This window comes from Didymella exigua, assembly GCF_010094145.1.
Source record: "Didymella exigua CBS 183.55 unplaced genomic scaffold M421scaffold_8, whole genome shotgun sequence".
In the NCBI taxonomy this organism is placed as follows: Eukaryota; Fungi; Ascomycota; class Dothideomycetes; order Pleosporales; family Didymellaceae; genus Didymella; species Didymella exigua.
Genome location: NW_022984782.1, coordinates 774,622 through 795,317, shown reverse-complemented (window position 1 = coordinate 795,317; position 20,696 = coordinate 774,622). Strand labels below are relative to the sequence as shown.

Sequence of the window (20,696 nt, the reverse complement as noted above, 5' to 3'; positions counted from 1 at the left end):
TTATGTTATGCAGCACCTGCCCTGACAGATTGCGCGACATCAATAATCGAAGAGCAAACTTGTCATCAAACTTACAATTCAACATCATCCCAATAGGGCCGCGGACGAGTGCCAAAGGGAGGGCGGGAAGAACCTGTGGCACAGCTGATGGAATCCTGGAGAAGCGATCGACCACAACGCCCGCAAGGTACAGCGCCAGCGACCCAGTAACCTCTCAATTGGAAGCAATTGCGGCCCATGAATCAAGTACATTGCAAGGACCTTCTTCAATCGAACCCGATCCACAAACGATGGCGTGCAGAAAGAATGATCAAGCCACGATGTTATGAGTCGCGAACGTTGCGAAAAAACGCGGAGGACCGTTCAGTCCAACGTTTGCGGTGCTCGAGCTGAATCAAAGCCCGTCAGGGCTCAGGAGCTACCGGCCGCGTGGCGCAGTTTTTTACAGTGGAGTGATTTCTTAACACTAGCTCAATGCCAAGGGCCCAGCATGGGCAGACACGGCTTGCTGCTCCTCGCGATCTGACTTGTGCCAACTCGCATATTTCCTGGAAGACCGTCCGGCATCCGGTTATACGATTGTACTTCGTACAGCGAAGGCTCTTAGCTGCATCTACCGTCGAGAAACGGTTTCCGCTTCTGCTGAACCATGAACGAGGGATTCCTTGACTCTCTGGATGATGTAAAGCTCACGCAATTTGCGCGTCAAGATTGAAGGGTCTGGAGACGTCCATCTCGGTCGTAGCAGCCGCATTAGGCAATACGACCACTAAATACGCTGCACCGCCAAAATCTTCTTCATTCTTCCCGTCGATGACATGGGGCCATTCTCCATATACGTGCCGTCTCATCTTCGGGGAGCTGCTCCCGTAACAAGGGTTCGACAAGGAGTCAGGAGCTGCAGAGGGCGACGACTGCAGCTACAAGTCGGTCGAGCGGGCACTCGGCGATGGTGGGCTTGATCCGTAGCCATAAAACAACGGGCCAGAATATCCCAGTGAGCAGAGAGATATGACGGGTTGCTCTAATGCTGGTACGTTTGCAGCTCAACAAGCACGTGCTTTGTTGATCCGCGGTTAATTGAACATGCAAGGTCATGGTCTTTTGCAGTTACGAAGTACGATCGGTTAAAGACGATGCATACAGTAGCGAAATTTTGAATGTCGCTGAAATTCCAGATGCGGTTCTTTGTGGCCGTCTGTCGTGGAGAGAAGTCGCGTTTCTGCCTGATCGATGTCAAGCGAGCAGAGCACAGCGCCTTTGCACCCAATTACACAAGACTCCGGCACTCCGGAGTCTGCCGTGTCGCTTGGGGATGCTTGATTCCGTTGTCTGGGCAGAGTGCATGGCAGAGGAGACGACAGTCCAGGTTTTCTTCAATCTGTTCGTGCCGTACCGAGGTTGGAGAAGGAGAGCCAAGGTCCACTCTCGCCAGGCCAGGCCTTAACGACCAGATGGTGCAGCATCGGTGCCTTCATTGTGGCAAGCCTCAAGTCGAGCCTGGGGTATGATGTATCTTCATGTACCTTTCGGGATCAGATGCTGTCACTCGGAGCTTTAGATCAGCGGCCAGTGAAGTGGCGCGGAGCCGGGAGCACACGACTAGGGTCCGTCTGAAACTGCTTCCATGCTAGAAATCCACTTCCTCGTGGCAAGTGGGTGGAAGGGTTTCTAGCGAGAGTGCGAGGGCGTATTAGATCTCCGACTGAGCTGTGCTAACAGTGGGAGCGCGTGCCGAATGCACGCAAGCGGCCAGTAAATGTCACCCACTATTTTGTGTACTCCGAGTCAATATTAATCTTCGGAAGTTCCCACAAGAGGCAAATTCCCCTTTTCCTAGGTCATCCGACGTATATACTACAGTAGAGGTCTGTTGCTGCTTCTGGTACCTGTTGCTCTCCTACACCGAAGCTCGTTGATTGAGCAGAGGACGCCATGCCGACATCCGTCGAGGACTTTCAGCTTGCTGCAGTGGCAGCAGGCTTCACAATTGGATTCGGGTTTCTCACCGTATGGGAGGCTATCCAGCAAACACGGCGGAACCGCAACCCGCTAAGGTCCATCTACATCTACATGTTGTGGGGTGAGATCGTGGTGAACGTATGCATCGGCGTTGTCGGATGGCTCTTCTTGACAGGCACATTGGGTCCCACGTAAGACACCGAGATCACGCAATGGCACGGATCGATGCTGACATCAAGATAGTGTGCCAGTCCTGTTCTTCATTCTTTTGTTCTGGGTGTTCCAGATCCAACTGCTCATGCAAATCATTATCAACCGAATTGCACTCATCGCCGAGCACCGGAAGACTGTCAGAAACATCAAATGGGGAACCGTCGTCATCATCTCTGCCATCAACATCGCCGTGTTCTGTATATGGATTCCCGCGCACACCGTACCACCAGCCCACGAGATCTTCGTCAAGATCAACAGTGTCTGGGACAAGATCTCCAAGGTTCTCATCCTCATCGTGGACGCCGGTCTCAATTGGTACTTCCTACGCATCGTCAAGATCAGGCTTGTCGACCAAGTCGGTCTCACAAAGTACAAGCCGCTTGTGAGCTTCAACGCAAAGCTCATGATCGTCTCGATCGCCATGGACGTAAGTGTCACTTTTGCGCGCACGTCAGCTCGCACGCGCTAATCTCAACAGGGTCTTCTCATCGGTCTCATGTTCCTCAAGAACCAAGTCGTCTACGTCCAATTCCACCCCGTTGTCTACATGGTCAAGCTCAACATTGAAATGTCCATGGCGTCCCTGATCGTCCGCCTCGCCCAGGGCAAGACCGAGAACGACGCCGATCCTGATCAATTCGGCAGCTCCACTGGCCCGTCGAATTCGCAATCAGACCGCCGCTCGAAAGCGAAACCGAACCAGTTCCAGTCCTTTCAGTTGACCTCCGCCAAGGGCCCAGGAAGGAGCAAGGTCCACCACCGCGACGGTAGCGATGAGAGCTTAGGCCACATCCACCGCACAACAGAGCTGAACGTTGTGGTCGAGCACGTCGGCAAAGTGAAGGACAGCAGTGAGGACAGCCCGCGAAGCAGCCATGAAATTCAGTACAGCATGTTTGGTGATGAGACACCGTTGCATAAGAAGGGTAACATACAGATTACCGCAAAACCATTGTAGTTTTCCTTTGTCAGCTCGAAGATACCACCGTACACAAAGTACACGCTCAATTTACAGTGACAGTCAAGGCGTCATCCAGTATCGTATTGCGCCAGCTAATCTAGTCGCGACTGACTGTAGGATCCCACACACACGGCTCGTAGGCGCCAGTATCAAGAGTCTTCATATCCTCGACGGACAGCTCGAAATCATACACTTGTGCGTTCTCCTCGATCCTAGATTTGGTCACAGACTTGGGAAGAGGAATGAAGCCCTGTTTGCCGAGTCAGCCTTTCTCCACGTTCGCATTGGAACAGCCAACTTACCATCTGCAGACTCCACCTAATCAGAACCTGGCTCGGCGTCTTGCCATACTTCTTCACCAGCGGAGCCAAGAGAGGATCGTCATTTCGTGTCGCCCTCACAATGGGACAGTATGCTTCGCACAGGACGCCCCTTTGCTTGCACCAATTGACAATGTCTGGTCTTGCGAGCCATGGGTGGAGCTCCACTTGATTGATGCTGATCACGTTGCCTTTTACCTTTCCCTGGCTGCTTTCTGTCTCTTTGATGTACGTCTCGAGCTCGTCGAGGTGGTGCACACCGTAGTTGCTCACGCCAATGCTGCGAATCTTCCCCGCCTCTACGCCCTCGACGAGCGCTTTCCACGCGCCAAGACGGTTCTCTTTACCTCCATAAGGAGAATGCAGGAGGTACAGATCGACGTAGTCGAAACCCGTCACTTTCAGCGTGTTGTCGATGTGCTGCTTCGAGTTCTCATAGTTCATGTCCTGCGGCGGGATCTTTGTCGTGAAAAACAACTCTTCTCTCTTGATACCGCTGGCCTTCATGCCTTCTGCCGAGGGCTGCTCGTTGCGATACGCGACCGCAGAGTCGACATGGCGGTACCCGGCCTTGAGCGCATGTTCTACGACTTCCGCGCACTCAGCCGCAGGCGTCTGATACACGCCGTAGCCTAGCGATGGGATCTCATAGCCCGATGGCATGCGGTATTTGGTGTTGATGGACAGAGCTGGCATGTTTGCGACGGGCAAAGATGACGTCGTACTGAGTTTTCGCACTTGAGAAGAGTCGGGAGTATGGAGATGGCGTCGCAAGTGAATCAGTCTTGAGAGCGCAGTGTTTCTCAACGCGAGCATGATGACATGCAAGCGGAGTATTCGAATGCTACTAGTATGGTTCGATTGCTGTGCTTGGGGTGGCGGATGACAAACGCTAGCGGAAATAGGAGCGGAGATAGCTACTCTGGTGATACCTAGTCCTAACCTCACAGGAGCCGTAGTGTTCCTCCGCCGTATCTGAAGTCTGTCTACTGTCCGAGCTTGAGATCAGTCGGCAACAGCACGTCATCAGCTTGGCTTTCAATGCAAAAGCAGCAACTCGTAGACCCCGTCGTGAATCTCACCAGGCAGATGTAGCAGCAGCAGCAACAACAACAACAACAACGTCTCAGACCATCCCACCCCCCCTCGCCTCACGCACAATATAAGGCCCCCCCTCCCCCGGCAAATACCCCGGACAGACGCCCTCCCCCCCCTCTCCCTCGCTGCTCATCTTGACCCGCAACGCCGCCTTCAGCACTCGCGCCTGCATGATGCCAAACTCGCGCTCGAACCGGCCCAGACAGCGGATGATGAATTCTTGAGCGGGACGCGCCGCGCTCGGCATCGCGCCTGCTACGTATAGCGCCCAGATCGTCGAGTGCCCGCCGGAGACGCGGATGATAGGGAGCCGGTCCGCGCTAGCGCAGACGAGCGGGGGGTCGATGGGGCTGTGCTCGGAGCGGAAGTTTGCGAAGAGGAGTTTGTGCGGGGTGCGGAAGGGTGTGGGGGTGGGAGATGGTGGGGAGATGGATGGGTTGTCTGTGTGGATGCTGGACGGTGGGCAGGGTGGAGGGTGTGTGTCTGTCGGGGCGAATTTGGGTGCGTCGTGTAGGAACTGCGGTGCGCTTGCCAGGATGTCAGACTGGATTTTCTGCAGCGCGGCGATGCTTTTGGCGAGCTGCTGGAGGTGGTGTGCGGCGGTGAAGACTGGCGGGGACGTCGCCAGGCCGGCGAGTATGGTGTTGCGGATGATGTCGTGGATGTAGATTTTTGTGTAGCGTACCCAGTTCCAGGTCTGCGCCGTGGCGTGGCTGGGGTAGATGTGATATGTCAACCCGTAGACGTGGGGAGTTGGAGATGCCAGCGGGATGACCTGGTAGTCCCATTCTGGCCCTGCGTGCTCGAAGACGGTCTCTGCGACAGCGTCGAGCTCCAGGGCACGGTCGAGGATGCTCGGTAAGCGCATCGTAGGGCTCGCTATGATGTCTGCTCGGAGATTGACAACGTCTTGCTGCAGGAAGAAGAAGCGATTCCGCGGATCCGTGGTGTCGTGATGCTTCTTGATCTCGTCGTTCATTTCCTGCACATATGCCGGCAAGGCAGTGCCATCAGCGAGGCAGTTCGTCGTGAGGAGTCCGATGGCGTGCAGATACATGCGGCGGCCTGTCGGCGATGCGAATTGATTCATGCCTCGCATCTCGACCAGCGACGCGGCTCCGGCCACGTGCTCACCCCAGGCATGCAAAGTGTGCTCGTTGGAGGTAGCCTCGAACAGGCCCAGCAGGGTGATGGCCAGCAACGTTGTATCGGACGTGACTTCTTTGGGGTGAATCAAGGCGCTATTCGTCATCTTGATGGCGTCGAGATACCATCTTGTAGCTTTGCCTTTGAGTGCGGTATCCTGGTAGATGTTTGCTACACCAGCTAGACCAAGTGCAGTCATCGACGTCGCAACAAGAGGATGAAACCCATCCGTAGCCAGGTGCTTGTTGTAGGCACCAGACTGAATCGAAGGCTGATCAAGACCGATGGCGTAGTGCGACATGAAGTAAGCAATGCCCTGATCGATCAAGGGCGCCAGAAGCAGGGTACCAGGCGACTCCTTTGCAAAGTCTGGACCGGTGTATGCATCGTGGGCCACGAGACGTGATGCGATCAGCCCATCTGAAGGATTCGGGGAAGCTCTGCTACTCGCATGCCGTGCATCGCGCAGCGCAATGGCCTTTGCTTTGGCCTTCTTCGCCTTGGCTTCGGTCCTGGCCGTCTCGTCGTGGAAGAAGACATCCACATTTCGATCGTATCCAGGGCATTTTATCCTAGCCTTTTCACATTTGCCGCATGCTCCGGGGGTCTCATCGCACTGTAGCCGAGTCAGTTGCGGTTGGCTGCAGTTGAAATGGAGGATGCGAAAATGGAGGATGCGAAAATGGAGGATGCGAAAATGGAGCATAGCTGCTTACCTTGATCTTCCGCTCACGGCAGTTCTTGCAGCCCGTCGAAGGACGTCCCCTATACACCATTATGGGCTCTATGGCAACGGTGCCTCGAAAAGGACATGACAGACATGATATTGACTGCGACTGCGACTACGAGATAAGAGGACGTTGCCGTGAGACAATGTGTGGCTGAGTGTCAACGAAGCGGGACGCCTGATGCGTGACTAGCATCGCCCAATCGGGCTGTGCTTACGACGAGATGCAGACAGGCCGGCGAAGAGCGGTGCGGTGCAAGAGCCCGAAAAGTACAGTAAACATTCACTCTTCTGTTCTTGTATAGTGCTAGTCTAAAGATGACGTCTAGAGAGGGAGACTCGGAGCTTGGTCGCAGAAGAGGGAGACTCGGAGCTTGGTCGCAGAAGAGGGAGACTCGGAGCTTGGTCGCAGAAGAGGGAGACTCGGGGCTTGGTCACAGGACGACCAGGTTCCCGATCCGCACTCCTTGGGATTTGAAATAATACCGCCTCCTCACGGCCACACCACTCGCACGCTTCAGCTTCTCAATCGTGGCCGCACCGCCGTCTACCATGATGAGTGGGATCGGGTGAGGCCGCAGAAGCCCGCCAGGCGTTAGCTGCTCTTCGTCCAGTAGTGGCTGCACCAAGGGCCCCGCCTCGTCTTTCAGTTGCCGCTTGCTCGAGCTCGTGGTCGGCGGAGACTGTTGCTCAGAGGAACTGACAATGATGACGAGTTGCAGCGCGTTGGCGTCGGGCGGGTAGGCAGGGATGTTTCTGAGCTTGGCGGAGAAGCTGCAGCCGCCGCGCGATACGGCAACGATGTGGTGCTCCCTCGCCACGTTCGCCGGTAGCTTCTCGTTGCACAAATCGCCGTCGTGGACGTAAATCTTGCTCCAGACGAGCGGATCCAGGGCGCTGTAGGCGGGGTCGGGGTCGTTGGTGTCAGGCAAGGGCGCGGCACCGACGCCAATGGGCAATGTGCCAGCGACGGTGTGGCGCGTGGTAGTCTGCTGCTTGGGCGCACGAGAGGCGCTCGTGGGCGAGGGTGCGGTGAGGAGGTTCTGCAAGGACGATAAAAGGTTGGACAGGTACGACGGTTCGTCTTCCAGTGGCTCGGGATGCGCGTCCATGTCGTCAAGGGCGTCGGCGATATCGAGACCGGTGAGGTTGCCAATCTCGCCGAGCGCCATGTCGAGCAGCGAAGACAGCGTGTGTGACGAAGGCGCTGCTGGAGCGGGCGGGACGTCAATGAGCAGATCGAGTGCGTGGGCGTCGCGAGTCCGCGTAAAGTACGGATCCAGAGGGTTGAAGCTCTCGATTGTGGAGCGGCTCATGAAGACCTTCTCGTCGCGGCCGAGGGCGACGTTGGAGATGGCGTAGATGCGGAAATGCTCGTCCACTTGGACAAAGTAGTCGTTCTCGCGCACCATGCCAAGTCGCAGACCGCTCAGAGAGTTGACCAGGATGCCGTCCTGCATGCGCAGCATTGTGCCCGTGTGCGGGCTGTTGGGCGTGTTGGGGAAGGAGAGGTCAAACGTTGTGCGCACAGCCAGCGGTGAGCTCATGGCGTTGTGGGGGATGTATTCGGGCGGCAGTGTCCATGGGTAGTAGGTGTAGTTGGACGGCGAGCGAACATCGGCCATGGATATGCTAGGATGAGCAGAGTCGAACTCGATGAGCGGTGATTCGAGAGCGTCCATCGTTGGCATGAGGTGCAGACGGGCAAGACTGGCGGCATGGTAGACATCGGGCCGCGCCGCCGTGGCAGAGATGCTGAACGGCAGGATGGCAGGTGGCAGGGGACATGTCGCCGGTGCTGGCTGCCACTCTGGCAAGGGGCCGCGTTGCCGCTGAGCTTTCGCTGGGCGAAGTCGCTTTGGTATGATCAGAGGATGGCCCTCGGTAGTGAAGACGTAGGGAGCATCCCACGTGTTCAGGGGGTGGGACGGGTCGAAGAGCAGGAACAGATACTTGGCAGTCTCGCCCAGGAAGAAGCTCTCCATCCGGTCGCTCAGCTCGCCTGTGCGGATGTCTTGCAGGCCGGCCCAGCCGCACTTGGTCCAGCAGCGGCGCTTGATGTCGCGGAGCGTCATCTCGCCAACATGGAGGTACCAGGGGTCCTTTGTGGTGTGGTAGAGGTACCAGGTCGACTCGATGAACTCTGGCCTGCCGCCCCACCAGCGCAGGCCGTGCTCGATGTTGCCCGTTGCGGTCGACCATCGTTCGGGCATAGCAGAGTATCTTGTCCAGAGGGCAGTGTATAGGAGGTGTGTCTCGACGGCCTCGTCAATGTAGCCGGCCATGGCGAGCAGGCCCTGGTAGAAGGCGCTCAGGCTGTCGATCCAAAAGGCTCGCAAAGCCCCGGTGTAGAGGTCGACTTGAGCATAGTGCGGGTGCTGATGCTGGGCCCCGCGGTAGATGTGGCGCTTGATGCCCTCGTGCGCCTCCTCCCAAGCCGCCAAGAAGGCATCTGGCGAGTCGACGCTGGCGTTTGCAGGGTCGTGTGGCAGTCCGGAGAGCAGAATGTGCGACTTGAGAGCATACTCGAAGAAGCTGTCGATGCCTGCCCCAATGCCAGTGTAGGGCGACACCCACTGCCCCGTCTCGGCGTCGATGCCTGCACCCAGCAGGCCGATGCTGCTGCGACGATGCCAGACAGCCCAAAAGGCATCCTTTGCGGCCTTTTCGTACCTGGGATCGCCCGTCAGCCTGCTGAGGGTGGAGAACTCCAGTACCAGACTGCCAGCTCCCGCGCTGCACGTCTCGGTGATCTCGGTGCCCTTGTCGCTCGGGTCCCTGCTGCACTGGCCGTGGGCGGGATCCATGTTGAGGGGCGAGTTGGCGTAGAAGGGCACGCCATGGCGCAGGTTGACGCGTGGGTAGGGCAGGCCGGTGGGCGTGTGGAAGGCGGGCAGGAGTCGGTTCGCGAGATCGGTGGCTAGGCGCAGGAGCTGTCCGTCGTAGACGAGGCCGTTGGGCCAGAAGATGCCCGTCCTCCCCTTGCGCTCCTCCTCGGTGGCGTGGTAGCCGCGAATGGGCAGGTCTCCCACGGCAAACTGGTGGGCGCTCAGCAGGCCGCCCACGCCGCGGATGGTCGTCTCAAAGACCTGCACCTTGCTGTCGAGATCGAACCCCCGCGCGCGCTTTCCTTGTCCGCGCGGCCCGTCGGTGCCGTCTCCGTAGTGCTCGACGAGCGCCTGGATGCCGTCCTGGAAGTCGTCGAGGGCCTTGTTGCGGGCGTGGCTGTTGCGGGCGTGGCTGTCGCGGGCGTGGCTGTCGCGGGCGTGGCTGTCGCGGGCGTGGCTGTTGCGGGCGTGGCGGTGCGGCGGCGGCGTCGAGGCAAAGATGGCGAGGGTGGACAGGCTGTCGACGAGGGTCAGGGAGTAGTTGCCCAGCACGTCGTTGACTTCAATGTGGGCCGGGTTCTGGCGGTCGCGCGTGAGGGGCGCGCAGGTCAGCGGACGCAACTCGTCGTCGGGGAAGGCGTGTGTCATGTAGCTGTCGAAGCCATGGTAGAAGATGTCGCGCGTCTCTTGTCTGTAGTTGCATGAGCCAGCCACACCAGGAAGCATGTGTGAAGGCGTCTACCTCAGGTCGGCAATCGTCTCATCTGTCATGCCATGCACGCGTGCTGCCAGCCAGAGGGTCGATAGCAGCAGACATGGCAGCAGACATGGCGGCAGCGGCAGCGGCAGCGGCAATGGCAATGACCCAAAGGCTGCGCTCCACATACTCCGCGCAGTCAGTCGCATGCCCGAGAGAGTCTCTGTGCAGCGACATGGACGCTCTCCATGCGAGCGACCGGGTGGAGACTTGTCTGCTGGAAGCCACCTTTCACGACGGGACGACTAGGGCTGTCGGGGAGATGGAACATGCCGTCACGGCTTAGCGCAACGGCTGGCTGGCAGTGACGGCGGCGGTCGTGCCATGAAAATTGTCGGGAACAGCGCCGCAGCGGCCATCACCAGCCAGCTTGCAGAGTCCATCACCCGGCAGCTTGCAGAGTCCATCGCCAGACAGCTTGCAGAGTCCACTACCAGACAGCTTGCATAGTCCACCACCAGACAGCTTGCAGAGTCCATCGCCAGACAGCTTGCAGAGTCCATCACCAGCCAGCTCACAGCTCGCAGCTCGCAGCACGCAGGGCACCCACCGCATCCAGTCTCTTTCTTCGCTGTATTGCAGACTGCCCTCTTCCCAGTAATTTGTAGTGCCACCACCCACAGCGAGCCAGCCAGCCAGCCAGCCAGCCAGCCAGCCAGCCCGCCCGCCCGCCAGCCCGCCAGCCCGCCATGCTCCCCCGAGCTGCGTTCCGCGCGCTGCGCACCCGACCTGCACTGGCAGCGCCGCGCATAGCTCCCATCACATCGACGCCGCAATGGACGCGCTCGTATGCCAAGGTCGGCAGGCCGAAGAGCCCGCAGATGGTCGACGAGCAGGCCAAGACGCGCCCGATCCCCGTCAGCCCAGCACAGCAGCCCGAGTTTACAGAGACGTCGAGCTCGCCCGCCGCCAACACAGCGCCCGCGTCCACCACACGGCCGCGGCCCGCGAGCGCCAACGCGACGGTGGACAAGGCGTCGCAGCAGGCCCAGGGCACCGAGGAGGAGCTGTCCGGCCCCACGTCGCCCGCCGCCAACACAGACGCCCACTCGACCGAGTCGCCCGACGCGCCGCCGCCGCCGCCGCAGGCCCAGAAGCCGCTGCCCGACCTGCGCTTCGGCATCCCCTCGACCTTTGCCGCCGAGCACGACGCGGAGGCCAGGGCGAAGCGCGACCCAAACGATCCCAACGCCGCGCCCGAGCAGCCCGAGCAGCCCGAGCAGCCTGAGCACCCCGCGTACGGCGGCGCAGGCGGCCGCGAGCTGCCCAAGAGCGCCTACGAGACCAGCACCGACCGGCGGCGGAACCGCGTCGCCAACTGGGGATACCTCGCCACGCTGCTGTTCGGCACAGTCGGCGCCGCCTACATGGGGCGTCCGTGGGACAGCGACGACGACGCCAAGGCCCACGCCGACATTGCCAACGACTGGACCCCCGCGCTCATGTACGCCCGCGCCGCCGCCCGCATCAATGGCCAGAAGGCCTACTACACCGACCCCGCCTTCCAGAAGCTGCTGCCCGACAAGGACAAGATCCCCGGCGGCGCCCCCGAGCTGACCCTGGTGCTGTCGCTCGAGGATCTGCTGCTGCACTCGGAGTGGTCCACCAAGCACGGCTACCGTCTGGCGAAGCGTCCCGGCCTCGACTACTTCCTGCGCTACCTCAGCTCGCAGTACGAGCTCGTCATCTTCACCTCGGTCAAGTCCATGGACGCCGACCCCATCATCCGCAAGCTCGACCCCTTCCGCCTCGTCATGTGGCCGCTGTTCCGCGAGGCCACGCGCTTTGAGAATGGCGAGTACATCAAGGTGACTACTCCCGACCACTCCCGACCACTCCTGACCACTCCTGACCACTCTTGACCACTCCTGACCACTCCTAACCTCTCCCGACCACTCCCGACCACTCCCGACCACTCCTAACCTCTCCTAACCACTCCTGACCTCTCCCGACCACTCCTAACCTCTCCCGACCACTCCTGACCACTCCTAACCACTCCTGACCTCTCCCAACCACTCCTGACCTCTCCCAACCACTCCGTGCCGTGCTGACCCCCGCAGGACCTCTCCTACCTCAACCGCGACCCCTCCAAGGTCATCGTCATGGACACGGACCCCTCGCACGTCAAGCTGCAGCCGGAAAACGCCATCGTCCTGCCCAAGTGGAAGGGCGACCCCGCCGACAAGGGCCTCGTCGCCATGATCCCCTTCCTCGAGTACCTCGCCATGATGGCCGCCACCGGCCAGCCCGTCGACGTGCGCAAAGTCCTCGAGTCGATGAAGGGCAAGGACATCCCCACCGAGTACGCCCGCCGCGAGGCCAAGCTGCGCGACGCCTTCCAGCGCGATCTGGCCGAGACGAAGAAGAAGAGCAAGGGCAGCCTCGGCGGCATGTTTACAAAGTCGCTCGGCCTCGACGCCGCCAAGCAGCCCGGCATGCAGCTCGGCGACCAGAACATCAGCCAGGGCATGAGCGAGGGCAAGATGATGATTGACATGTACCGCGACTTCAACATCCAGAACTACCAGCACCTCGACAAGCAGATTCGCGAGAACGGCGACCAGTGGCTGAAGGAGATGGCCGACGAGGAGAAGAAGATGCAGGACGCCGCCATGAAGGACATGAAGGCCGGCGCCTTTAGCTGGCTCGGCGCCGCGCCCCAGTCCGCTGCTGTCCCGTCCGCCGCGTCGGCGCCCGAGGCTGCCACCGCACACGCCGGCGTGCCGCCCTCGCAGACGAGCTGAGGAGCGTGTGGCGTGTAGCGTGTAGCGTGTGGCGTGTGGCGTGTGGCGTGTAGCGTGTAGCGTGTAGCGTGTAGCGTGTAGCATGTAGCATGTGGCATGTAGCATGTAGCATGTAGCATGTGGCATGTAGCAGGTAGCATGTGGCGTGTGGCATGTAGCAGGTAGTATACGAGGAGCAGAGCGCACGGCCTCGAGATTTCGTTTTTGATTGGATCACTGGCGCATGGCAGGCAGGGCATATGTTGGACGCGACACGGAAAGAAGCATGTAAAGCACTGTACAATATGTCGAATAGCACCGAGCGGTTAATACCAGCACAAACGCATCGTCCAGCTCTTGTGCAAACCTCCCCCAACGTTATCGTTTTAGAAATATCCTGCACGACATTCCATCACCTCGCTGTGCAAGCCTCCCCAACGCTACCGGTATCGCCGTGCGGGCACATCTTGCACGACACCCCCACCACCTCGGTTCGGAGCCAACTTCACATCCGACCCCGCAACGACTCCGTCCAGCACGCTCAACCACAACCACCCGTCCACGACTCACACAAACCCCACACCACATCCCCGCAGCCACATGTTCCAATTCCACTCCCTCCCGCTGCTGTCTCAACTGCGGCAGCCTCCATACCGCCCCACGACGCCCTCCTCCGCGCCATCATCAGCAGCCCCATACTCGCCCTCTCCCCTCCCGCCCATGACCGCACACGCGCCAACCGCGCCCTTCCGCTTCCTCGACCTGCCGCTCGAGCTGCGCGAGCACATCTACGCGCTGTACTTCCGGCCCGCGGACCGGCTGCGCACGTCGCCCGCGCTCGAGGACCAGGGGCTCTGTGGCGGCGTGTACAAGTTTGATATCCGGCTGCGCGCGACGTGCAGGCAGATTGCAAGGGAGGTGCGCACGGTGTGGAGGAGGGAGGTTAGGACGGTGAAAGTTGCTACGCCGTGGCCCAGCGCTGGTGGGTTTTTCGGCCATCATATTACGGCTCAGCAGCTGACTGGCAGCCATGCAGTGAACCACGTCTCGTCCGAAGGCCTCGTGCCCATCATCTGCGCCGACCGACAGGCCGATTGCTTCAACGACCACCACGCGCTCGTCCAGATCACCGCGCCTTTCCACCAAGCTGTGCCCGAGCACACTGTGGTTCTGCTGCTCGAAGATCTGCCTCTCTTCACGCAAACATGGTACTACTCGTCCCTCAGCTACCCAATGCTGAACGACCGGCTAGCGACGACATTCACGCTGAGAGACCCGGACATGGACGACGTCGACGAAGGCGACGAGAAAGACATACCGCTTCCACTGCAGCGCAAGCTCCTCCTCCCGTTCGGCCAAGTCAAGGGCCTGTACAGCATGGCCATCGAAGGCTACAGCAAGACGGTCGAGCACGAACTCCGCGCCGCCATGGCCGTCCCACCGCCGACCCTCCAGCAAAGCTGCGAATCCGCTACAAAGCTGCTGCACGAAGGCGACGCCCATCTCGCCCGCGGCGCAGACGGCGTGGACGACGCACTGGAATCCTACAAAGCCGCCTTCCACGCCATCCACATCCTAATCCAGGGCCGCACGCGCCGCGTCCTCGCAGACACCTTCTTCCACGCGCACATCTCGAGCGGCATCTACGCCGGCCAGACGGGCATGCTGGTGCGCGTCATCCTGCGCCTGAGGCTGGTCGCCCGCATGCTCGCCGTGTTCCTAGCGCAGGGCGCCTGGGGCGACGCCGCGTTCTGGGGCATGCGCAGCGCCCGCATCATGAGCGACACCATGGACTCGGAGTTTGAGCACCTGCTCGCGGACCTCGTGGGCGGCGACGACGTCGGCATGATCTACGTGCGCGCCGGCATCGCGCTGCACCGGATGCACGCCGACGCCGAGACGTGGTGCGAGGAGCTGAAGGAGTACGAGGGCGAGGATATGGCTGACGTCGCTACGCTGCTTGGCTTCAGTCGGAAACACCTCAGGCGCGGCACGGAGCGGACCAAGAGCGAGCTAAACAAGTACGGCGTTCCTCGGCCGTTTGTCCTGCTGTTCGATGATCCGGAGCCTAGTGACGCGGGCAGCACCACCGTCCATGTCGATGCGATTGAGCAGGATGGAGCCGCCGCGGGAGGCACGGGATACACGCTGCATTTCGACTTTGATCAGTGACGTCGGTTTTGCAGCATCGACTGCGCTGCAACACGCTGCCCTGTACACATCGAGACGACACCACATCACAATCTCTGACGTCTCTCCATTTTCTCGCGAGTCCCGCATTCTCGCGCGTGGCGAATCGTCGCGGGAGTCCAGAGACGCTGTGATGGCAGACCGGTGGTGTGGAATGGTACCGGACGTCACGGCGGGAGATCGGCTGGAGCTACAGTAGTGTGCGTGGTAGCTGGTCGCTAAGCGCTTGGGAGGGCTGGTAGGGTACCGAGTAGCGATGACGTGAGATGTCGTGCGGGATTATGGCGGAGAGAGAAAGGGATCGTGGACGAAGAGTAAAAGATGTAGATATTACATACGTGTAACAAGGTAGCAGTCGGTAGATCTGAAAACCTACCAGAGGCACAGACGCCTCAACGACGGCATACAGAACGCTCGCTGAGCGCGGAACATAACCACCAACCCTTCAAGAAGAAGAGGAGGAAGAAGAAGAAGAAGAAGAAGAAGAAGAAGAGGAAGAAGAAGAGGAAGAAGAAGAGGAAGAAGAGCAACCCCGTCGTGAGAACCCCTAAAACAACTCCCCCTCGAGCTCAATCCCCAACGCCCCCCTACACGCCCCCCTGACAACCCTCTTCGCCTCCCACTCCCCCATCCCCCCCGCATCCCACTTAATACCAACGATCTTGCCCGCCCCCGCACCCTTGAGATCGACAACGACAAACAGCTCCGCGACCTTGGTCCCCGTCCGCGCACGATGGAAGTGCACCTTGAGCTTCCCATTGCCATCGGGACCCTCGGAGAAAACAAACCACCCAGGCGCCGCGGCAGACAGGGCGCCGGCGTACAGCGCATGCACCTGCGCCGGCGGCAGGAAGATGTCCCACGCGCCGATGCAGGTGCTGTGCGGGAACGGCGATGACGGGTGTGCGCTGCGGGGGACGCGGGAGGGCGTGTCGGTGCGAGGCTGGGTTGGAGAGCAGCGATGCTGCGGTTCTGGGGAGGGCGGGGGCGAGGGGTGCGTCGTGAAGTGCTGGGATGTGGGTAGGGTGGGGAACGAGCCTGAGTCGACGCGGATGTGGGTTACGAATGCCCGGGGCTTCTGGGCGGGCGTGATGCTGAGAGGGGGCAGTGCGGGTGCCATCTCAGCTACGCGCTCGAGCTGGGGCTCGGGCGGGCGGTGTGCCAGGTTCCGTGGGGAACGAGGCGATTGCGGTGGGGTTGTGTTCCATTGGTGTGGTGAGGCGATGATGGGGCTTGATATCTCGAGGGGCCTGTCCTTTCTGGTGAAGCGGCGGAAGAGGGATGTCTTCCTGAACAGTGGGGGCGGCTGTGTAGTCTCGATGGCCAACATGGTGTTGAATGCAATGTGTTGATCCGAGCTTTGCAACTCAGGAACAGTACCGTGGTGCAGGAGCAGGCGAGTTTTGGTAGCGAACTGTCAGCCCTGGAAACGTTGAAGAAGCAAAGAAGGGCGCGTTGAACGGCTGGTGGGGTAAGACGGTATATCAGCACATCAGCACGGCGGGGCCTCAATCTCGATTTAGCCCGGTGGTTTTCGTAGGCTGATCGCGAGTACTGCAAACCTGGCCCGATTTTGGGTTCCTGCATCCTTGTCTTGACCTGCCGAGTCATGCACAATCAGCCGTGTCCCAGGATCAGGAGCCCCTCCAAAGGACTGACGAGCACTAAATCCGCGCTTGCTGAGTGCATTCAGAGCAAGATATCTGGGCATGATGAAATGGTGCCTAGAGACTACACTAGCGTGGCGGGGGTGTGCTGCATCCGGCCAACGTCACCATCCTCGGATCCTGGCGACGGCAGCCAGCACGGACTCGCTCGTCGCTCAGGTCTCTCAGCGAGGCTGCGACGGCTGCCGCACGGTCCAGAACCGCAGATTTGGGAGGAAGTCTGGTACGCCGCCTCGCGTGGACTGCTGGGGCTGAAGGTCTCTCGCTACACAACCTGTGCTGCACAAAGGCGAAAAGGCTCCCGCGGCCTCGCGACCTGCGCTTCGCCAGCCTACGTGCCGCATCTTCAGCTGGCCTTTGTCGAGGCCCTCATGACTGTCGCTTTCAGCTGTAGATCCAGGCTCGAGAAATCCATGTCGGCCCCGCGCAGCCGAGAACCCCCAGAAAGCCTCGCTCTGCACAAGTCAAGTACTGACCAACGAGAATCCTCTCGACCGCTTTGTACTTCTAGAACCATCGTCTCGGATTGGCCGAGCTGAACATATCGCAGAAAGCCACATTTCTTGCCCCTTCAGCCTGAGCAGCCACGAGAGTCGGAGTTGGCGATCGCGCAGCATCGTGATCCAAAAGCATCAGTACCTAGCATAGTAGACTGGAATTTGGTCCCGTGGATCTGCGGCTTGGCGCTGGTGACTTCATGCAACTGCCAATCTGTTGTTCCTTGCGGAGTTTTCGGAGAATGAGAATCCAGGTGACCTGGGCGACTCATTGCGGACAACTCGTTGGTTTCTGTGAGACAATCATGGAAATGGCAGCACGACATATTGCGCGAACCGTATCGCAACTGTTTTCTTGACAGACCGACCGGCACAGCTGTCTCGTCTGTGAACAGATCGAGAACAACGCAGCGCGTGTCTTGCATTAGCTCTGCATAGAGATGCGTCCGATAACGCGCTGTCGCGTCCATGCATTCGAGCGAGAAAAGATTCGATCTCGAGCTGCGATGAAGGCGGGGCGACCAGAGGAAAAATAGCACGTGATGGTTGCGCTTATTGCATTCATTGCCGACGCCAAGATATTGCTTCCTTGCAAAAGGGCGCCTTACTCCTGGTAAGTGATAGTCTTTGTCCTCAAGAACTCTTCGATGCCCCAGTTGCCGTTGAAACGACCGTACCCACTCGCCTTAGCACCGCCATGCGGCAGCGCCGGCTCATCGTGGACAGTCATCGAGTTGATGTGCACAGCACTATTTGTAGTCAGCTCGTGATCATCTCAGACGATGGTATGTCGTCTTACCCAGACTCGATTTGTTTTGCGATGCGGAGGCCACGGCCAAGATTCTCAGTGAACACAGCGCCTGAAAGACCGTATTCAGTGTCGTTGGCAATCTCAATCGCTTCCTCTTCCGTCTCAAACTCGATGACGGATACGGATGGGCCGAAAGACTCAGTGTAGTACATGTCCATCCCCTTCTTCACGCCGTCCACAATGACAGGACGCATCCTTGTGCTGGACGGCTCCTTGGTCTCAGGGTGCAATTCGTCCTTCTCGTGGTCGCCGTGTACAACCTTGGCGCCCTTACTCACGGCTTCAGAGATCAGCTTCTTGTTCTTGTCGACTGCGGCAGGTACGACCGTCACGGGTGCAGGCACTTCGCCACCAAAGATGCCTTCTGTGGCGCCCTTGAAGGCTTCGAGAAACTGAGTCTTGATGCTCTTGTGCACAAGCACCCGCTCAGAGCTCATGCAGATCTGGCCAGAGTTGATGAACGCTCCGACAGCACACTGTGTGGCCGCCTTCTGCAGGTCCGCATCTGCACAAACAATCGCACTCGCCTTTCCACCAAGCTCCATCAGAACGGGCTTCAGGTTCTTGCCGGCTTGAGAGGCGATGATGCGACCGACAGCTGTGGAGCCTGTGAAATTAATCTTCTTAATGGCGGGGTCTTCGATCAAAGCCGATGTGACCTTAGCGGCATCCTCAGGTCGGTGGACGAGCACATTGACAACGCCCGCAGGAAGACCAGCTTCGGTCAGGACGTTGCCAATGGCCCACCAAATGCGAGGGCAGAACTCTGATCTATTCCGGTCAGCGTCAGACTAGCCGTATGCAGCAGCCAACACCACTCACCCCTTGAAGACAACAGTGTTACCTGCTGCTAGAGGAAACAAGATCGCGCGCATACCCAGGAGGTATGGGGCGTTCCTACAGAGTCGATCAGCGCCGTGATCGCTCACCACGAAGGCCTTTACTCACCAGGGTGCAATTCCAAGAACAACACCCAGTGGCTCCTTGACGATCAATGCCGCTGTTCCCTCTGTTTCACAAGTGGGTATGTGACCCATGACTGTGCCCAGTCTGCCGGCGACGTCGCGTAGCAACTCAGCAGTCCGGGGTACATTGACGTGACTGGTGAAAACCTCAGCAGCACCAGTCTCCATCTTCATGTAGTCGGACAACTCGTCTGCTCGAGAATCGATAATGTCGGCAGCCTTCATGAAGATTGCGAACTTCGCAGCAGGCTTCATCTTGGCCCATGCTGGAAAGGCAGCCTGTGCTGCAGCGGTGGCATCCTTGGCATCTTCCACTGATGCTGACGATGACTCCCATATCTGCTTGTGCGACGCAGGAGAGGTGACCGAGAATGTTGTCTTGGTCGTTACCTCCTTGCCATTGATGAGGAGGGGCACAGTGTACGAGGTATCTGTCGTCATTATGCAAGAAATCGATTTTTCCTCAAGACTCTTCGTAGGAAGAATGGCGAACGATGCAGAGTGAGCTCAGGATCACTTGCAGGGCTTCACAGACTTATGATGGGCTTCTGCCAAACCGTGACGGCGAGAGTTCTGCCCGAGTAGGTAACGGAGACTGCCGACTTGCCGATGTAGCTGTGCGCGTACGGATACTAAAGCTTCCCCTTGTACTCATGAGCCTGCCTTGAAATATCTACAGAATGTCCATCTATGGAACCTATTCTCCATGTTCTCTCTCTCTCTCGCTCTCTCTCTCTCTCTCTCTATATATACTCTTTACATATCGTAAGGCAGAGGTGAAAGCAGAAGGGAGAAGTCGGGATCCCAAGCTGCACAGCTGCGTTGACAGGTCGGGCGATTCAGAGGGCTGTATGCCTGCTTATTGGGCTGCCGTCATTCTCCTACAATATTAGGAGGCTCGTTACCACCATGCGAGTTCTGCCCGTTTGGCAGGTTGGCACGGGCTGCGGAGAATAAGAGTGGAGCGTTCGGTGTCCGAGAACACCGACGCGGGGCCTCTTTCTCGGGATGTGGGGAAGGCATCAACAACAACAAACTTCTGAAGAAGTAGATTTACGTCACTTCTCCTCGGGGATGACCGAGCTAGAACAATCGGGATTTCTGGTGGCTTGAGTTTCAGTTGTCGCCGAAATGGCGAAATGGCTGGAAGATGCAGATGAAGACTCGACTTGTAGCGGTTGCGGCATGCCTAGAGCATCACCGGAAATTCACAGCAATATCATATCGTTAAAAGATCCTGGGAAACTCTATTCATGTTGCTATATGGACTCCGAGTATGGACAGCATCCATCGACAAACCAGCGGACCCTTCAGCAGCACTTAGCTCGGATCCAAACAAATCCGTGTCAAAAACAAAGAAAATGCAAGATCGATCCCTGCGGATGATTAGGAGTGCAAAGTGAGATCGCAACGAGTGAACAGGAAGTCCGACATGGCTCTGCAACCCTTTTTGTCAGCTCTGCATCTACTCAAGGATGAGTTGGACCGATCCAACGTAGAGAATGCTGAAACCCGAGTTGAGCACCCTTCAACTCAGCATGACAGACTCGGTCTGACACTATCTAGACTTCAGCACCGAGATCGGCGCTACCTCAGACGACCTCAACCCGGCCATATCGCTCTTCATCACATTCGTGATGTTATAACCATTGTCGGTCGCCGTAGGGAGATGGCTTGGCGCTGATTTTTATCATGATGTTTGGTTTGTCTATCAGCATTAGACTTGTTCTGACTGCATGGGGCGTGGCTTAGATGGGTAACGTTCACTCTAGCGCACGTACTTATCCGCGGACGACTGCCACTGATTACAGGCTGATGTTCGGTGCATTTG

At 58.7% G+C, this 20,696-nt stretch overlaps 9 protein-coding genes across 9 annotated transcripts; 4 read left to right on the top strand and 5 right to left on the bottom strand.

The window, feature by feature from the left end:
- Positions 1-1,935: 1,935 nt before the first annotated feature.
- On the top strand, positions 1,936-3,133 carry M421DRAFT_3569 (uncharacterized protein; the record flags this gene model as incomplete). The annotated part of the gene is made up of 3 exons (XM_033589627.1): positions 1,936-2,153; positions 2,206-2,602; positions 2,654-3,133. 3 exons carry the CDS (start codon positions 1,936-1,938, stop codon positions 3,131-3,133), a joined length of 1,095 nt encoding a protein of 364 aa, XP_033450765.1.
- A 100-nt stretch (positions 3,134-3,233) lies between these two features.
- On the bottom strand, positions 3,234-4,152 carry M421DRAFT_58524 (2,5-diketo-D-gluconic acid reductase A; the record flags this gene model as incomplete). Its single annotated transcript, XM_033595612.1, has 2 exons — positions 3,234-3,386; positions 3,439-4,152. The coding sequence occupies 2 exons, from the start codon at positions 4,150-4,152 to the stop codon at positions 3,234-3,236; spliced, it is 867 nt and encodes a 288-aa protein (XP_033450764.1).
- A 185-nt stretch (positions 4,153-4,337) lies between these two features.
- M421DRAFT_375736 (uncharacterized protein) lies at positions 4,338-6,668 on the bottom strand. Its single transcript, XM_033589795.1, has 2 exons — positions 6,417-6,668; positions 4,338-6,316 (listed from the first exon to the last, which is right to left on the bottom strand). Exons 1-2 carry the CDS (start codon positions 6,474-6,476, stop codon positions 4,583-4,585), a joined length of 1,794 nt encoding a protein of 597 aa, XP_033450763.1. The 5' UTR covers positions 6,477-6,668; the 3' UTR covers positions 4,338-4,582.
- A 193-nt stretch (positions 6,669-6,861) lies between these two features.
- M421DRAFT_99811 (glycoside hydrolase family 47 protein) lies at positions 6,862-10,189 on the bottom strand (the record flags this gene model as incomplete). The annotated part of the gene is made up of 2 exons (XM_033598805.1): positions 6,862-9,946; positions 10,071-10,189. The coding sequence occupies 2 exons, from the start codon at positions 10,187-10,189 to the stop codon at positions 6,862-6,864; spliced, it is 3,204 nt and encodes a 1,067-aa protein (XP_033450762.1).
- Positions 10,190-10,701: 512 nt separating this feature from the next.
- On the top strand, positions 10,702-12,756 carry M421DRAFT_58298 (uncharacterized protein; the record flags this gene model as incomplete). Its single annotated transcript, XM_033595585.1, has 2 exons — positions 10,702-11,820; positions 12,073-12,756. 2 exons carry the CDS (start codon positions 10,702-10,704, stop codon positions 12,754-12,756), a joined length of 1,803 nt encoding a protein of 600 aa, XP_033450761.1.
- Positions 12,757-13,482: 726 nt separating this feature from the next.
- On the top strand, positions 13,483-14,796 carry M421DRAFT_20466 (uncharacterized protein; the record flags this gene model as incomplete). The annotated part of the gene is made up of 2 exons (XM_033588149.1): positions 13,483-13,717; positions 13,772-14,796. Coding segments are annotated over 2 exons (1,260 nt in total), but the record flags the coding sequence as incomplete, so codon positions are not given.
- Positions 14,797-15,189: 393 nt separating this feature from the next.
- Positions 15,190-16,437, bottom strand: M421DRAFT_375731 (uncharacterized protein). The gene is made up of 2 exons (XM_033589794.1): positions 16,362-16,437; positions 15,190-16,275 (listed from the first exon to the last, which is right to left on the bottom strand). The coding sequence occupies exon 2, from the start codon at positions 16,253-16,255 to the stop codon at positions 15,473-15,475; it is 783 nt and encodes a 260-aa protein (XP_033450759.1). The 5' UTR covers positions 16,256-16,275; positions 16,362-16,437; the 3' UTR covers positions 15,190-15,472.
- Positions 16,396-17,451, top strand: M421DRAFT_375821 (uncharacterized protein). The gene has a single exon (XM_033589797.1). It carries the CDS (start codon positions 16,535-16,537, stop codon positions 17,129-17,131), a length of 597 nt encoding a protein of 198 aa, XP_033450758.1. The 5' UTR covers positions 16,396-16,534; the 3' UTR covers positions 17,132-17,451.
- A 242-nt stretch (positions 17,452-17,693) lies between these two features.
- M421DRAFT_3563 (salicylaldehyde dehydrogenase) lies at positions 17,694-19,306 on the bottom strand (the record flags this gene model as incomplete). The annotated part of the gene is made up of 4 exons (XM_033589621.1): positions 17,694-17,838; positions 17,889-18,671; positions 18,723-18,797; positions 18,849-19,306. 4 exons carry the CDS (start codon positions 19,304-19,306, stop codon positions 17,694-17,696), a joined length of 1,461 nt encoding a protein of 486 aa, XP_033450757.1.
- Positions 19,307-20,696: the final 1,390 nt, after the last annotated feature.

Bases quoted from the DNA above. Each gene is read 5' to 3' on its own strand.
- M421DRAFT_375736 (XM_033589795.1), bottom strand. From the start codon at position 6,476: ATGGTGTATAGGGGACGTCCTTCGACGGGCTGCAAGAACTGCCGTGAG. The intron at 6,317-6,416 runs GTAAGCAGCTAT...ACTCGGCTACAG, and splicing joins GCCGTGAGCGGAAGATCAAG to TGCGATGAGACCCCCGGAGC.
- M421DRAFT_375731 (XM_033589794.1), bottom strand. From the start codon at position 16,255: ATGTTGGCCATCGAGACTACACAGCCGCCCCCACTGTTCAGGAAGACA.
- M421DRAFT_375821 (XM_033589797.1), top strand. From the start codon at position 16,535: ATGCACAATCAGCCGTGTCCCAGGATCAGGAGCCCCTCCAAAGGACTG.